This window comes from Hyperoodon ampullatus (genome assembly GCF_949752795.1).
Source record: "Hyperoodon ampullatus genome assembly, chromosome: 10".
Classification (NCBI taxonomy): Eukaryota; Metazoa; Chordata; class Mammalia; order Artiodactyla; family Ziphiidae; genus Hyperoodon; species Hyperoodon ampullatus.
In genome coordinates, this window is record NC_136923.1 from 70,763,607 (window position 1) to 70,780,632 (window position 17,026).

Consider the following 17,026-nt stretch of genomic DNA (forward strand, 5'->3'; position numbering starts at 1 on the left):
GCTTAATGGTTTCCTTAGATGTTTTGAGCCATTGAACTTGCATAAGCACATAACCATTTTCTCAGAAAAATTGTTAACTCTTTTACTAATTACATAATTTGCCACACTGAGTGAGGGAGACCTGGCGAGCATAAAAGAGCAAAGGATCAGGGACTAAGTGGTTAAACCAGCTGAAGCTGGGAGAGAGAAAAAAGTAATTTTTGGTTCTCCTTGGAGTCAGTCCACATATTCTCATTTTGGTCTTGGCAAAATGAGCAATGAGATTTATGCCTTTGTTGATTTAAAATGTTATTTTAGTTTGGATTTTGCATAAAAATAAGACCAAAAAAGAAGTGTCTCAAGATACATCTTGTGAAAGGGACCAGTCTTGAGGGTGACGTTGCATGAACAAGCCCCACTCTCTTCTGTCAAAGAGACCTCAGGTGAATAGGGGACTCCCCTGTACTGTGGGTGTGACTCAGGGCCATGGGTGAGGTACAAAAGAATGGTTAAACTCAGGGATGAGGGATGAACTTGAAGACAAGTTAGCATTTCAGTTGGGTCTTTGTCTTTCCATAGATGGTACCAAGATGGTACCAAGACAGTAGATGGATATAGTCTAAGGAAGAGAACAGTGTGAGGGGAAAAAACAGTATAAAGATGGGAAGCTACATGGAACGTCCAGAGACCGAGATCAGACCATGTAAAGTCCTCCTCAAGAGTCTTCAAAAAATTTCCATCTCCTGGAATGTATACTCCAAATACCAAAGCCCTCCATGAGATAGCCTAAAATAAAATTTCTGCCTGTCGCCCACCCCATCACTCAACTTGCTCAATTACCTTTAGGACTATTTGATGTTCCCTGAACATCACACATATTTTCGTCCTTATGCTGTTCCCTTATCAAGAAATACTTTCCCATACAGAACAACCAGAACTTTCATATACTGCTAGAGGAAATGTAAGATGGTACAACCATTTTGGAAAACAGTTGGACAGTTTCTTAAAAGTTGAACACATGACCCGGCATTCCACTCCTAGACATTTACCCAAGAGAAATAATAGCATTGTGCCTACAAACACTTACCCATGAACGTTCACAGAAACTTTATTTGTAATAGCCAACAACTGGAAACAACTCAAATGTCCATCCACAGCTGTATGGATAAACAAACTATGTACACCCATTCTATTGAACACTGCTCATCAGTAACACAGAACAAACTGTTGATGAACAGACATGGATGAACATAGACAAATCTCAAAATAATTATGCTGAGTGAAAAAAGCCAGACAAAACAAGAGTGCATAATGTATAGTTCCATTTTCATACAAAATTCTAGAGAATGCAAATGGATCTATAGTGACAACAGATCTGTGGTGGCCTGGGGGAGTGGGGCGAAGGGAGGAGAAAGAGATTGCAAAGGAGCAGGAGGACACTTTGGGGGGTGAGAGATGTGTTCATTCTCTTGATGGTGGTGATGACTTCACATGTGTCAAAATGTGCCAAACCCGGGCCTCCCTGGTGGCGCAGTGGTTGAGAGTCCGCCTGCTGATGCAGGGGATACGGGTTCGTGCCCCGGTCTGGGAGGATCCCATATGCCGCGGAGCGGCTGGGCCCGTGAGCCATGGCCGCTGAGCCTGCGCATCCAGAGCCTGTGCTCCGCAACGGGAGAGGCCACAACAGTGAGAGGCCCGCGTACCGCAAAAAAAAAAAAAAAAAAAAAAAAAAAAAAAAAAAAAAAAAAAAAAAAAAATGTGCCAAACTGTACACGTTGAACGTGTGTAGTTTATTGTACCTCAATTATACCTCAATGAAGCTGTGAATAAAGGTTCTCCCTACACCACTTGATCCTTTCTTCATCCTCCGTGAGGACTTCATGACCCCTCTCCACTCCCCCAGGTAGGATTTATTGCTCCTTCTGCACTTTGATTGCAACTGAATTTAGGGATTTTCACCCTGGGAATTAATAACATGTATCTCTGGCTCCTCATTCTATAGAAGGCTTATTGAAAGCAGAGTCTGGCTTTTGGCACCCCAGCAAGTGTTGACTGAATGCAAGAAGGAATGAACAACAAGTGACCTCATTTGGTAAGTGTAGGCAAATGATGGGAAAGGAGGGCATGTCGAGGGAGGGGGGCATGTTGGGAATACGATGGAATGACAGTGGGGAACCACTGATGGTTCTGGACTGATACAGGAACGGAAGTGGGGAGGCTGTTGCTCTACACCCAACAAGGTGAAGTGAGCACTGAACGAGAGAGACCATTAGAATGGAAGTAAAACAAGTAATGTGAAAGATGGTATGGAGGCCAAATTGGGGCATTCAGAAACTAAGTTGATGAAATGAATAGTAAGCAGGGATGGTTGAAATATATAGCAGTTTAAACCTAAAAGTCCATTGACAGATGAATGGATAAAGAAGATGTGGTACATATATACAATGGAATATTACTCAGCCATAAAAAAGAATGAAATGATGCCCTTTGCAGCTACATGGATGGACCTAGACATGACCATACTAAGTGAATTAAGTCAGAAAGAGAAAGACAAATACCATACGATATCACTTATATGTGGAATCTAAAATATGACACAAGTGGACCTATCTACGAAGCAGAAACAGACTCACAGACATAGAGAACAGACTTGTGATTGCCAGTGGGGAAGGGGGCAAGGGAGGGTTGGAGTGGGAGTTTGGGATTATCAGATGCAAACTATTACGTACAGACTGGATAAACAACAAGGTCCTAGTGTATAGCACAGGGAACTATATTCAATATCCTGTAATAAACCATAATGGAAATAAAAAGAAAGACATAGCAGGTTATAGCCTGGAGAGTCTAGTTGGATGTTTCTTCTGTCATTACAATTTGGGGAAAAGAGCTGTTTTCCTAGCCAAGTCCTTATGAATAACTGCCAGGGTCTCTGAAGAAAGACTCAAAGATCTGTGTGCTCATCGTTGCTTACGATGAGGTCTGTGACTTAATAACACCGTGTTACAGTGTCCCAGGCACTGATCTGAGCACTTGACATGAATTAACTTATGTAACCTTTATATCAACCCTATGAGCTCTGATATTATCATCTCCATTTCACAGATGAGGAAACTGAGGCCCAGAGAAGCTAAATAATTTGCCCAAGTTCTCCCAGCTAGTAAGTGACAGAACTGGGATTTGAATCCAGGCTGGATGGTTCCAGTCTATGCTCTGATGAACTTTGCAGGGCAGTATTGGATTTTTTTTTTTTTGAAGCCAGAGTCTAATGGCATAAACCTCTAAAATTCATAATTGTGCATAGAAAATAGAACATCTATGTTTCTCTGACTTGTTAATTTGAGCAGCTTTCATTGTGTGGCTGGAAAGGATAACATGCACAGGAGAGAGACTATTAGGCAAATAAGAGCAGTTGTATGGTGTGCAAACAAAGGTACATTTAAAATTCAGAAATTTTGAAGGCAATTAGCAGGTTCATTTAACATGCTCTTTCTGGGCTTTCTTGAACATTCTAGACCAGCTGATACATTGTCAACAGGAAGGAGCTGGAGGAATTAGCTCTAGATTCCAAGTGAGAAGACTCAGGGTCCGGTCCTGGGACACAGGCCTCCTGTAGGGCAGCTTCCTTGTCCACATGCAAAAGAAGAAAAAGTAAGACGTTATTTTATTTTATTTTTATTGAAGTATAGAAATAGATGATTTACAATGTTGTGTTAATTTCTGCTGTACAGCAAAGTGATTCAGATATGTGTGTGTACACACACACACACAGACACATACACATTCTTCTTTATATTTGTTTCCATTATGGTTCATCCCAGTACATTGAGTATAGTTCCCTATGCTATATAGTAGCATATCCATCCAGGATATAGGATGTTTATCCATCCTATATGTAATAGTTTGCATCTACTAACTCCAAACTCCCAGTCCATCCCTCCCCCATTCCCCTCTTCCTTGGCAACGACAAGTCTGATCTTTATGTCTGTGAGTCTGTTTCTGCTTCATAGATAGGTTCATTTATGTCATATTTTAGATTCCACATATAAGTGATATCATATGGTATTTGTCTTTCTCTTACTGACTTACTTCACTTAGTATCATAATCTCTAGTTGCATCTATGTTGCTGCAAAAGGCATTATTTCGTTCTTTTTTATGGCTGAGTAGTATTTCTCTACATATATAAGTACCACATCTTCTTTATCCGTTCATCTGTCGAGGGACATTTAGGTTGTTTCCATGTCCTGGCTACTGTGAATAGTGTTGCTGTGAACATAGAGGTGCATGTATCCTTTTTTTTTTTTTTTTTTGGCTGTGTTGGGTCTTCATTTCTGTGCGAGGGCTTTCTCTACTTGTGGCAAGCGGGGGCCACTCTTCATTGCGGTGCACGGGCCTCTCACTATTGCGGCCTCTCTTGTTGCGGAGCACAGGCTCCATACGCGCAAGCTCAGTAGTTGGGGCTCACGGGCTTAGTTGCTCCGTGGCATGTGGGATCTTCCCAGACCAGGGCTCGAACCCGTGTCCCCTACATTAGCAAGCAGGTTCTCAACCACGGTGCCACCAGGGAAGCCTGCATGTATCCTTTTGAATTAGAGTTTTTTCTGCATATAGGCCCAGGAGTGGGATTGCTGGATCATATGGTAATTCTGTTTTTAGTTTTCTGAGGAGCCTCCATACTGTTCTCCATAGTGGCTGCACCAACTTACCTTCCCACCAACAGTGTAGGAGGGTTCCCTCTTCTCCACACCCTCTCCAGCATTTGTTATTTGTAAACTTTTTAAAGATAGTCATTCAGACTGTTGTGAAGTTAGTTTTGATTTGCATTTTTCTAATAGTTAGAAATGTTGAGCATAAGATGTTATTTTAAAGAACACAGTTCAGCAAAGTGTAAAAGAGAGCAAAAGTATGAAAAATAATTCACTATCCTAAATGAAAAAAATTAGGGAACTATGGAGATCCTTTCCATTTTAGCCAAAAAGCCACTCACAGTTAAAGTAACTCAGTGACTTAATCCTAGGTGCCTAATGGAATCTCTAACATTTTTAAAGGTTTTAAAAAATGATCCTGCTTTAGATATAAAAAGATGTCACAGGACAGCATTCTGGGAAAAGTTAGGACCTGTAGCATACATCCAAAAACATGCCTCATATTGAATGGAGAAGGAATCCACCAAGGGTTATCCAGGGCCGTATAGACATTGGCTTATGAGCCTTTTCTACATTTGATTAAAAAAAAAAAAAAACATGTCCACCCATTAGAAGCACTAAACATTTTGCTCCCTCCCTGTCTTAGGTCAGGTTCTCTGGAAACAGACTCTGAGCTAGAGATCTGAGTGCAGTTTTCCTGGGAAGAGCTCTTGGGGACAGCATCTGTGGGGGAGGGAAGGAGGCAGGATTGGGCAGAGGGAGAAACTGGGCTGCGATGCGGTCACAGCAAAGGCCCCAGCCACCCCACAGGGACTGAGGAGCAGGGATGGCCCTGCAGGCAGCCCCACAGGAGCCAGGGGGGTCAAGGGGACTGGGCAGATTAAGTATTTGCAGCCTATGCTCCAGGCAGCTGGGGGAGGAGAGCCTGGGACTTGAGCAGGACCTGGGAGGCGTGCGGTATCCATGGACTACCTTTCTTCCTCCACACTCTTGCTTTTCTCCTCTCATCCTCTTTCCTCACCTCCTTTGATTAGAAAACAAATTAGGAACATGTTTTCTCTGGCTTCCTCTTTATGTTCTCCTCTGAGGATCTTAACAACTTCAGGGAGAGTATTTCTGACATCTGCATGCCAACTCCACATCCCTGAAATGCAGGGAGATTTCCGAGTGCCTGGAGGGGTGAGAAAGAGACCTGAGGGGGTGTGATTCCTGTCCCTTCTGAGTGGCTGGGGAAGAGGGGCGTCCCTGCCTGAGGGAGCCCCCGGGGCTGGGTGGAGCCACCGGACAGATATTGAAAAACCCTCAAAACACAAAAAACAACTGAAATCTGAAAGCATCAATTCTTCATGACTACTTTGCTCACAGCCTTAAATTTCTCAGAATTTTTTTCTTTTTTGGCTGTGTTGGGTCTTTGTTGTTGCACGTGGGCTTTCTCTAGTTGTGGTGAGCGGGGGCTACTCTTCGTCGCAGTGCACGGACTTCTCACTGCAGTGGCTTCTCTTGTTTTGGGGCACGGGCTCTAGGTGCGCAGGCTTCAGTAGTTGCAGCATGCAGGCTCAGTAGTTTTGGCTCGTGGGCTCTAGAGCACAGTCTCAGTAGTTGTGGCACACGGGCTTAGTTGCTCCGTGGCATGTGGATCTTCCTGGATCAGGGCTCAAACCCGTGTCCCTTGCATTGGTAGGTAGATTCTTAACCACTGCGCCACCAGGGAAGCCCCTCTAAGAATTTCTGAAAGAGAGAACTGTATTCAGTCTTAGAAAAAAATGACCTTTGTACCTTAAGCACATGGATAAAAGTCCACTCCATTGCTTCTATCTTCTGGCATCTGGCTTTGACTGCAAAAAGGAACTGTATTCTTTGAATGCTCAAGTCTTGATTTACACACAATATTGTGAGATGAATATAGACACTTTGGAGTCATGCTCAAGAATGAAAATGTTTTTTGTCTACCCTGAATCAATACCAGTTCCTTAGAAGCTGTTGGTTTATAGCAGATTCTCCCAACCTGTTCCTTTCCCCCCAAAAGGAGTCAGGGAACAGTGGGACTCATACTGCTCCATCTCCTGGTGCTTGTATAACCACCCTTCCTGGGAGTGTGGGATGTGGCAGGCTGACAGGGTTACAGTTGTTTCTTTATAATCAGTTTTAATTGAACAGGTGTCCTCAGGGAGCAGGGAAATTCCTCTTCACTTCACACGCGTCGTGCTGGCAGGTCTCTGCCTTTCCCGACAGAAGCTGCCTCTCCTCTCATTTTCACTCAGGCTGGGGCTGATTAATTAAAGCACCTCCTCTCCATTTGCAGGCAAAATTCTCATTTGATGCAGTGCAGAATATTCAATGCCTAAGCCTCTGATTTCCTGGCACCTTCACAGCCTCTTCAAGATGGTGTTTATGAAAGGGGGGCTCTCTTCCCATCTCCCAACTGACAGATTCACAGGTGTTTCTGTCACTGAGACCCCAGCCCCCCACAGACACGTGATCAGGGACTTCAGCCCGGGTCTGAGGGGTCAGGATATCCATCTGTCATTTGTGGTTTCCACATATTCCTTCCTGATTATGCAAAACCTCCCTCTTTCTATTGTTCCTCTCCTATTGTCCCCGCAGAGGACATCCAGTGTCCATCATGATGAGAACCTGAATGAGAGGTGGCCAAATAGAAAATAGTCCTATAAGTCCTTCTCTCCCTCCCTCTTTTTCTCTTTCTCTTTCTCCCGCTTTCTCTCCAGAGCTAAGAACCAACTGTTAGGCATTTAGCTAGACCACGTCAGAAGCTTTGCCTGTTATGTGTCACCCCCTCTCTTGGGGAGAGCAGTCACTTTTAGTTTTTTTTCCATGTTTATGGAAGTTTTTTAGAGGATAGACTTGCCCTTTCTGCCTAGTCTGCTTTCTCCAGAAGCCCAAGCCCGTCCTTGGCTGCCGGCAGTCAGCTGGCACAGCCAGTGGCATACCCTGGCAGATTCCGGATCCGACAGCACCCCCAGGTCCCTCCCCTGCTCACGGAACCCTGTGGGACAGCTGGCCCGGGGGATGAGCAGATGCATTTCCTCTTCTGGCCTTGTCCTTGCCTCTCACGTGCCTGCTCTGCCTTCCAGGCTCCTTGGAGGGCAGGGACTGACACCCTCAGAAGGGAGGTGGTGCTCACACTGGTTTGCTCATATTACCTGCTCCGGGGGTCATGCCAGGGGAGGGCACTGCTCGCGGGTCTGTCTCTTCCTCTCATCCTGGAGGAGGGCATGGGTGGGAAGGAGCCAGAGTGCTGCCCAACTCTTCTCCTGACATCTTCTAAGAGCCCCAGAAAGGCTCCGGAGCCAATGGCAAAGTGGCAGCAGCCTTCCATACCACGTGTCCCCGAAGCAAATGATCTGAGCATTTCCCCTCTTCTGGGGAAAAGTCTGGGCTCTTTTAAAGTTGTCTTGATTAGAGTAGTCTTTTCTTCCAGCATCTTTTTGGGAAACTCCAACTTGACCGACACATGATGTGCAGATATCCGCTACGTCCAGCCATGAGGAGGTCCTGCAGGTCCTCACGCCATGCTCGTCCAAGGGGGTGAGAGTGTGTGTCTCTAGGTCAATTTATGTATTAATTTGTCATTTGGTGCATAATATTTAGCACTGCGATGAAAAAAACAAATAAGCCAATCCTATGAGGAATTGATTTTCCCTTCCACATCTGTTCACGGAGACATATATCTAAAGTTTTGCTATTTTAAAAGCCTTCCATGTAAACATAATCTAAAATTGCTAGGCTTTGAAGTTTGGGGCTTTTCTGTCAAATGATGTTTATGGACCTGCTCCCTGGAGCCGGGCCACTCATCTTCTGCCTCCAGGCCCCAAAGACATTGATTACCTCTTGAGGTCCTTTTCAACTCATTGAAAATTAATATGATGATTTTGAGCACCTTTTGCACACAAGCTCCATGCTAACCCTCAGCTAAGATGCAAGAGAGACCCCGTCCCCAGGCGTGTGCCGCAGCAGAGAACACAGACTCTGCACAGAAACAGTCATGATGCCAGCCAGAGAGTGATCATGGTTAAAGGTGAAGTGGGCGTGGGAGCGCAGAGGAGAGAGACTGGACTTTTCAAGTCAAGGGTTGGGCAAGGCCCTTGGAGGAAGTAGAATTTAGGCTGAGCCATGAAGGATGGATGGGATTTGGCCAAAGGAAATCAAAGAGAAGAGCATTTTAGGGGAAGAGCACAGCCGGAGCCAAGGCCAGATGTGGATCCAAGGCCAGATGTGGATAAAGGCAGGCCGACAACGTGACAGCAACCATGACAACAGATCCGGGTTGGCTGCAGCACAGGACACTTGAGGACAGCTGGGGGGGACCAGGGAGGGTCAAGAACATTGTGGGAATGACCGTGAATTTTCCTCACGTCTAGGCTTTGCAGTTTGCGATGCTCTTAACACATGTATCCTCTCATCTGATCTTCGCAACAGTCCTATAGGTGGGCAATGGCAGGGATGATTATACAGATGAGGAAACTGAGACGCAGAAAGTTGAGGCCATCTGCTTTAGGGGGCAAAGGAAAATAGCAGAAGAACCAGGGTGAGAGCCCAGGACTTCCCACACCTGACGGGGACTTTTCCCCTAAACCAGGCAGTAGTAGGGAGCCTGCAAGGGAACTTGCTCCTCAGTGCCTGATGGTACTGTACGTTCGTGGAACTTTTGTTTGTTGGTTTGCTTTCAGGTTTAATTCACTGACTTTTCTTGTGTAAAGGCACCATGAGGTGGCCACCCCCGGATACTCTGTTGTGGGTAAGTGAGTTCCTGATTGGGAGACGTAGGGAACAGTCTCTTTCCAGAGGTTACAGCTATGGCTCTTGGGTGTGATATTGAAGTGGCGTCGGCAAAGTTGACAGAGCTGGCAAAGACCTGCCATCAACAGCAGCTTCCTGGACACAGGGGCCGAGACAATGCCCAGGGCAGGGCGGAGCAGGGCGGGCAGGGAGGAGGCTCATTAGCACAGAGCCGCAGTGTCCTGGCACTGTGTGGGGCTTGCTGATCTCGTTCCCCCAGCAGTCCCACCGCACCAGGATTACAAAAACTGTGGTCAGGATGAAGGCCCTGTGGATGGCAGTGGGTACCTCTTGGGCCACCTGACATCCAGACTGACAGGACTGCTGTAGTCCCCAATGGTTACAATCACCTTGAACATGGTCTACTGGCCAGCCTAGGTCTGCTTTTGAACAAGCATGATCTTTAGAACCTTGTTCTTGAGGGGCATCCCCAGAAAAGTGTCAGAGGTCTCAAACTCCTCGAAGGACAGAGAGCAGAGACTTGATGCTCGTGTCCTGGACACAGGCAACCTGGCTTGATGATGCGGACACACTCCTTGTCCTCGATTTGCCTTCACAAGCTCAGGGGCCTTAACCCTGGTGTTGACCACACTGAGACTGCAGCCCAGCTGCTGCCAAAGCCTCCATAGCCTCCCGTTCCAGGACCCCTGGGCCCTCCAGCCCCTCCTGCAGCACCAGCATCAGCTTTTGTCTCGGAGGAATGTTTGTGCCTTTTTATATGGCAAAACTGCCATGCTTGAAAAAAATTCTGTGAGCCCATCTCCCCACTCCGAGGAGCTCCCCCTGAGAGCACCTGGGTGGTGGAGGATTGGACATCTGAGCCATTAGGTGCCAGATAGTCTCATCAGCTTTGTTTGCCATCCCGTTTAGCAAATGAGCCAGAAACCAGAGCATGATTGAGTGCATGGAGAGTGAGAGCTTTCAGAACAGGGAAGGAAGTGACTCTTGGCCTCGGGAGGAAAAAAGTGAAATAGACTGGGTCCTCAGAAAATGTCACCTGCCTGGCCAAGTCACGGGTCCACTTGAGGCCGGGTCTAGAGATCAGGCCACAGCAACAGAGGGAGACTGTGAGCTTCCTCCAACCATGGGCCAGTCTTGAATCCTGAAGTGTTACCGTGTCACTCGTCAGAGCTAAGAGAAACGACCAGTAATGGGACCAGAAATTTCTGGGCTATGATCCTGCGGAGGTGCAGGAGACATCGGCAGTATCAGAGGTCCTACAGTCCTGCAGGCCTAGGCGGCTGCAGCCACTTCAAGCTGGATCCCAGGTGTGACCTGTGAGGTCCGAGTCGGCACTCAGAGAGTCAAGGCGTGGTGGTGCTGGTTGCTGGGAGGAGCTGGCCCAGAGACTTTTGGGTTTTCCCTTTTGCATTTGTTTTCTGTTATTCAGGAGAAAGGCGTGAGTGGGTACCACATTCCTATCATGCAAAACTGAGGGCGATGAGTGTGTCAGAGAGCGTGCGATCCAGAAGGCTCCGGGTAAGAGTTGGGCCATTGCTCGTCCTTCCCTGCTCTGAGGGACTCTGCCAGGATTAACGGTGACCTTGACTCAGCCCTGGAGGTGATCCTGGCTCCTGAAAGCCAGTGGCAGCTTCCCCACCCCAGCTTGGAGCCATTCTTTTCAGAGAGAACTTCTGAGGCCTGCCGGTCTCTCCACGGAGCATTTCCTGCCCCGGTCTTTGAGACCCGTGACTGGCTGGTTTGAAGGATGCTACGAGAGGGGACCAGCTAGGGAGAGTTTCTAAGAAAGAGGCTGTTGCCCGTGGGCCGGGTAGCCTATCAGCTGGGGACACCTCTTATTTTAGACCTGGGTTGACAGTTTCATTTCTCATTTTGGTCACAGTGGGTTTCTCCACCATGACTCCATGACAAGGCGCTGAAAGGCTACGGTGAGAAGACCTGTGTGATGCTTCCTTTTCACTTGATTTCCAAACGTGTGAAGTTTGGCACGTTTCCTCTTTTCCTGCAGAGCTTTAATTCTGTGAAGGGGCAGTGTGGGCTCTGTCATAACCTACCCCCCCACCCCACCTTCTCTCCGGAGAAAAGGCAAACAGGTGGGAACAGCTGTGGGCGAAGGCTAGAGAGAGGAGTCAGATGTATAAGGACAAATAGGAACCACGGCCACACCATCCAGAATCCCCTTTGCGATGCTGCCGTCCACTGACGAAGGGGAGGAGGAGATGGGCCCAGAGTGAGGGGTCTCATTCACCTACTCACAGCCACAAAGAGGGGACCTCCACAAGGCCTCTGCCTGGACTAACCAGCCCTGCCCACAGGGGCACATGCCGGCTGTCTGTCGGGTAGATTAACTGCGGTGACAGTCAGCTCCCCAGTCTCAGTGGCTTAACACCATGCAATCCAGGGCAGGTCAGCAGGAAACTCTGCTCCATGCTGTCATCCAGGAACCCAGGCTCCTTCTGTCTCGTGGGCCTTGGAATTCTCCACGGGATCATCTGTGTCCAGCTGGTTGATGGAGGAGGAGAGGGTGTGGAGGATTGTGTGGGAGGTTTTATGGGCCAAGCCTGGAGAGAACCTATACCACTTTCCTCCACAATCCCCTGGCCACACTAAACACCAAGGGAGACTGGGAAATGTGGTCTCCGTGTGTTATAGTTTGAATTGTGTCCCCCCGCAAAAGGTATCTCGAAGTCCTAATGCTCAGTACCTTAGAATGTGACCTTGTTTGGAAATAGGGTCTTTACAGAGGTAATCAAGTTAAAATGAGGTCATTAAGGTGGACCCTAATCCAATATGACCGGCATCCTTATACAAGAGGGAAATTTGGATGCAGAGAGATGTACACAGAGGGAAGACAATGTGAAGACACAGGGAGAATGCCATCTACAAGCCAAGGATGCCTGAGGCTACCAGAAGCTGGGAGAGGGGCCTGGAGCAGTTTCTGCCTCTGAACTCTCAGAAGGAACCAACCCCGACGACACCTTGATTTCAGACTTCCAGCCTCCAGACTGTGAGACAATACATTTCTGTTGTTTAAGCCACCTAGTTTGTGGTGCTTTGTTAGAGCAGCCCCAGGAAACAAACACACACCAGATTTGGGGAGCATCCAGCCAGCTCTGCTACGCAATCTTCTTGTTAAAAGGAAGGGGACAGATGGCTCCTAGGGCAACACCTGCCCCCTCCCTGGTTCTACCACTCTCACTAAGCCCCCCTCCCCACGACCCTCTCCCTCCCCTGGGTTTTCTCTCACCTGCTCCCCACCGCTGACACTAATCCCTCCCAGGGGAGACAGAAGGAGCCCCAGTCATTTCTGGCCGGAGTCCCCAAGTGGAGAAGAGAGAGGAATTTTGCTGTTCTCACCTCAATTGCTTTCTCTTCCTTGCTCCACTAACCCTGCCCGCACCTTGCTAAGTGACCTCAAGCAAATCCTCTGACTCTTGTGGGACTCAGTTTCCCTCCCTGTAAAGTGGGAGCAATCACACTGACTTCTCCCTCAACAGAAGAGTCAGTTAGGAAACATGCTGTGATACTTTGTGCTGCATCCGCCCAAGAGAGCAATAATCACTGTAGCTCAAGAGGCTATAAATCCTCCTCAGCTGACTGCCCAGAGCTGAACAGGACCCAGCACCTGGGAGGCTCGGCTGGGCTGGAGGATGGGGGGCAGCGATAGAGGCACTGCACAGGGGAAGGGCCTCTTGGGTCCAGCTAGCCTCCTCCCTCCCCCAGACCTGGGGGACTGGGCTGTAGCCACCTGGACCGGGAAGGGATGGACTGAGCTGGAGCCCTGGGCATTAGCAGCCATACCTGCTGCCTTGCTGAGACCTGGCTCAGCTGGGGCAGTGACAGCTGGGAAGATGGAGGGCCATGGGGAATAACAGTGGTGGCAGTGTTAACACTGCCATTTACCGAGGACTTAGGAGTGCCAGATTCTGGGCAAGTGCTGCTTCTGATGGTCCAACAATCCTGCGAGGTGTGACTGTGGTTGTGTTGTGCAATCAGTGTGCGAGTTCTGGGTGGGTCGCATCCAGGCTCTCTCGGGCTATCTTGACCTATGTTGGGCTAGTTACTCCACTGCTTTGCACTTTGGGGTCCTCCGTTGTCAAATGCGGACAAAAGTGATCCCACTTCACAACCCAGGGTTGCTCCGAGAAGCACCGGATCAGGGAGCAGAGGACAGGGTTGCAAGGAGAGAAGCAGGAAGTGGAGGGGTGGAGCCCTTGCCTCAGGGCATCCCTTGGTGACATTCTCCTTCACTCCGGGAGCTGCTGACAGCCACATTCCCCTGGCTCCTGGCAGAACAGATTCCTGGGCCTGCTCCTGTGGTCTCTGTCTCCTCCTAGCAAACCTTCAGACTCTCCAGGTGATGACTAGGGTGAGGGCGATGGTGAGTGTTAAATGGAATAACACTCACGAGGCTCCTGGAACACTGCCCGGCTTAAGGCAAGTACTCAGTAAACATTGGCCTTTACTATTATCCCCATTTAACAGACTGTGAGACCAAGGCTCAGAGATGTTCAGTGAGTGATTGAGCTGGATTTGAACACAGGACTGACAGAGCTTAAGATCTGTGTGTAGGGGTGTGTGTGTGCGCGCACGCATGTGTATTTATACTAGGCTAGAAGATTTTGGCTCTTTCCTCATCTGGTCCACTAGAATGGGGATATGGTCTTGAACTTTGGAAAATAAACAAGCTTCTTAGGAACCTGGAGCTTGGAAAGGAACCTGAACTATATGGACAAGAGACACCTGTCCTTCTTAGCAGTTCTTTCTTTTCTCCCCACCCCCACTCTTTTTTCCCCTCTGCTTAGCCCCTCCCTCCCTCCTCACCTTCCCCCAAGTGAAAGACTCCTTTCTGCCCACTGGCCAGGTCTTCCCACTGAGGAGAGGGTCCCCTCATCCAGGAGCAAAGGAGGTGGGGGGCCTGCTCTGGGGTCTGTCTCCACAGGTCCAGGGCCTTTACAGCATCTTTTCCTCAGGTGCACACATCAGTTGCTCCCATTCCCATTTCTGAAAATAACCTGAAAACCAAGTTCTCTTAGTGGAAGCTGAGGGTACCCCATTTTAGGGCCATGGGAGAAAATTTGGGCATAGGGGTTAGGAGCCAGGCCCAGAGGTCTGGGCTGAGGAGGAAGGAGCCACAGGGGAGGTGCTCCCAAGATGGGCTGGCAGAGCTGGAGCCTGTCCCCTCTCCTGTACCAGCCTTCGGGGCAGGTGGACCTGGGGTGAACGCCAGCATTGCTCTCTGAGCAGCTCATTTGTTATCCCTGAGCCTCAGTCTCCTCATCCATAAAACGGGTATAATAGTACTTGGTCATCAGACTTGAGGAGATCAGGGCACACTAAGCATTCGGCAGCACCTGGCCCAGAGAGGGAACTCAGTACGTGGTATTGATAGCTATTGTTTTTGTTCATGGTTAGTGTGAGTCTAGAGAGCGGTATTCCAGCCCTTCCATTCCTATCCCTCTGAAGATACAGACTGCATCACCATTTTATGCCCGGGACCTAGTTCAGTGTGGCTCATGGCAGGTGTTCAACTGATATTTATTAAGTGTAATTTGGAGGTTGATAATTTCATGGTAAAGACTCAGTTCTAGCCCCTTATTTTCCTCTCTCCTCTCATCTTCTCCCCAACCCCCAGTCCTCATATAGCAGAGCCTGCAAGTCATTTGCCTATCTGTCTATCTATCTGTCTATCTATCTATCTATCTATCTATCTATCTATCTATCTATCTATCTATCTTGCCTTCTTCTAGAGTAATAAAAGCCCTAATATTTAACCTTGCCAGTGACTGTTTGGAATTAAGGGTACTCTCGCAGCCTCCTTCAAAGCTAACTGTGCCCATGTGTCTGAGTGGGGACCATGGGGTGTGGAATTGATGGCTGCCTCTTTCAGGATGTGTCCTTACTGGTGGAGGTGCACCCATCTTCCCTTTACTCCTTCCTGCTGGCTGGAATTTGAGTATCATGGCCAGAGTTGGAGCAGCCACCTTGGATCATTAGGTTGAAGCCCTGAACCATGAGAATGGTGGAAACTGAAAGAGCTGGAGACCCTAATGGTCAGGGAGCCTTTGCTCCAGCCCTGGGCTGAACCTCTGGCCTTGCTTTACATAACACAGCCCTTGGTTATGCCACTGTTATTACGGGTTTTCTGTCACTCGCAGCCTAAGTGGCACATAAGGTGACTGTTAGACTGACTTCTGGGTAGAGGAGGGAACAAATGACTCTCAGGTAGTGAGAGGGAGCTTGCAGGACCGGAAGACCTCTCTTGGCAAATGGGAGCCCCTGGTTCCTCCCACTGGAGGCCTCCTCCCCCCTCCCCCTCCCCCTTCCTCCCCTCCTCGGTGCTCTGGGATTTGAGAAGTCCTGTTCTCTCCCTGAGGAGCAGCTACTCCAACAGCTGCTCCCTTTCCCTTTGGAATGGTCCAGACATGCCCATGGTAGGTCAAAGCTGAGGGCTGCTGCCGCCCCCCTTCCTAATAGTGACATCAAAGTTCTTTTGGGAGAGGGGTGTAATTCCCTTTTCCCACTGGCACTCCACACTGGCTTTAGGGAACAGAAAGTCAGTGCCTTCTTAGCACTGCCTTCCACAGCCCGGGTGAGGGTGAACCTGTGTCCCACCCTACTCCCTGGCCTACACTGCGTCGGGGGGTGAGGGGGGTGTTACAAAGGCGGGTATAATACAGGGCCTCCGCGAAGCAGGGAGACGGAGACGCAGGAGGCACGGAGGACAGCCTTGGGCACACGTTATCCCAGGGACACAGGGGTTGTAAGAGCCCAGTGATTCAGGGGCCATGGGGGCTGCGGGAGTCGGGGGACCTTCTAGACCCTCCCCACCGGCAGGGCTCCATTGATCCATTTGTCATTGTCCCCCCAACCTTGGTTGTCCCAGGGCTGCCTTCGAGACAGAACCCGGGAATGAGGAGAGGTCTTGGGGGCCGGGTAACCCCGCCGGGTGGATCTGTCTTACTAGCCACTCGTAGCTCTTGGGGTTACACTTTTCGGAAGCGGTTTGACTGGCGGTGTGACCTTGGCCAAGTCCCGTGCGCTTCTCCGCCTCAGTTCCCTACAGGGTATCCTGGACAGCTGGGGGGTGGTTTGGCTTTCTTTAGCGGGGGCATCCGGGAGGAAGGCTGGCTGTGGGGTGGGGGCGGTCCGGCTCCTGCACTGCCCAAACCCAAGCGGCGCCAGCCCGGAGCGCAGGGCCCGGGACCTCCGGTCCGGAGGTGGCCGGGCCCAGGGGCCTCCGCGGGCGGGGTCTGAAAGCCGGGACCCACCCGGCCCCTCCTGCGGGCGGGGCGGCCCCGCGCCGGCTCCTCCCCCACGCCCGCGCCGCCCGGGCTCAGCGGCGCGCGCGGTGCCGCAGGTGGCAGCGATGGCCCAGTCCTGAAAGCCCCGCCATGGCCGGCGCCCCCGGGCCGCTCCGCCTGGCGCTGCTGCTGCTCGGGGCGGTGGGCAGGGCCGGCCCCCGCCCCCAGGTGAGACCCGCGGGCCCCGGGGCTGGGGAGGCGGTGACGTGGGCTGCTGCGGGCGCGGCGTCCGGGCAGCGGCGGACGCGACTTGAGCGAAACTCCGCGACCGCGGGCGGCGGGAACCCAAGCCTCGGGGAGTGGGACCTGGAGAGTTGGGTGTCGGAGGTGGGGGCTCGGAC

The 17,026-nt window shown here is 49.9% G+C and overlaps 1 protein-coding gene across 1 annotated transcript in view; it reads left to right on the plus strand.

The window, feature by feature from the left end:
* Positions 1 to 16,775: 16,775 nt before the first annotated feature.
* The window catches only part of GLP1R (glucagon like peptide 1 receptor), a gene marked incomplete at both ends in the record, with an annotated part of 31,705 nt that continues 31,454 nt past the window's right edge, over positions 16,776 to 17,026 (plus strand). Inside the window, one exon of the mRNA XM_079713082.1 lies at positions 16,776 to 16,853. Within this exon, the coding sequence (XP_079569208.1) occupies positions 16,776 to 16,853 (78 nt within the window). The remainder of the gene's footprint in view (positions 16,854 to 17,026) is intronic.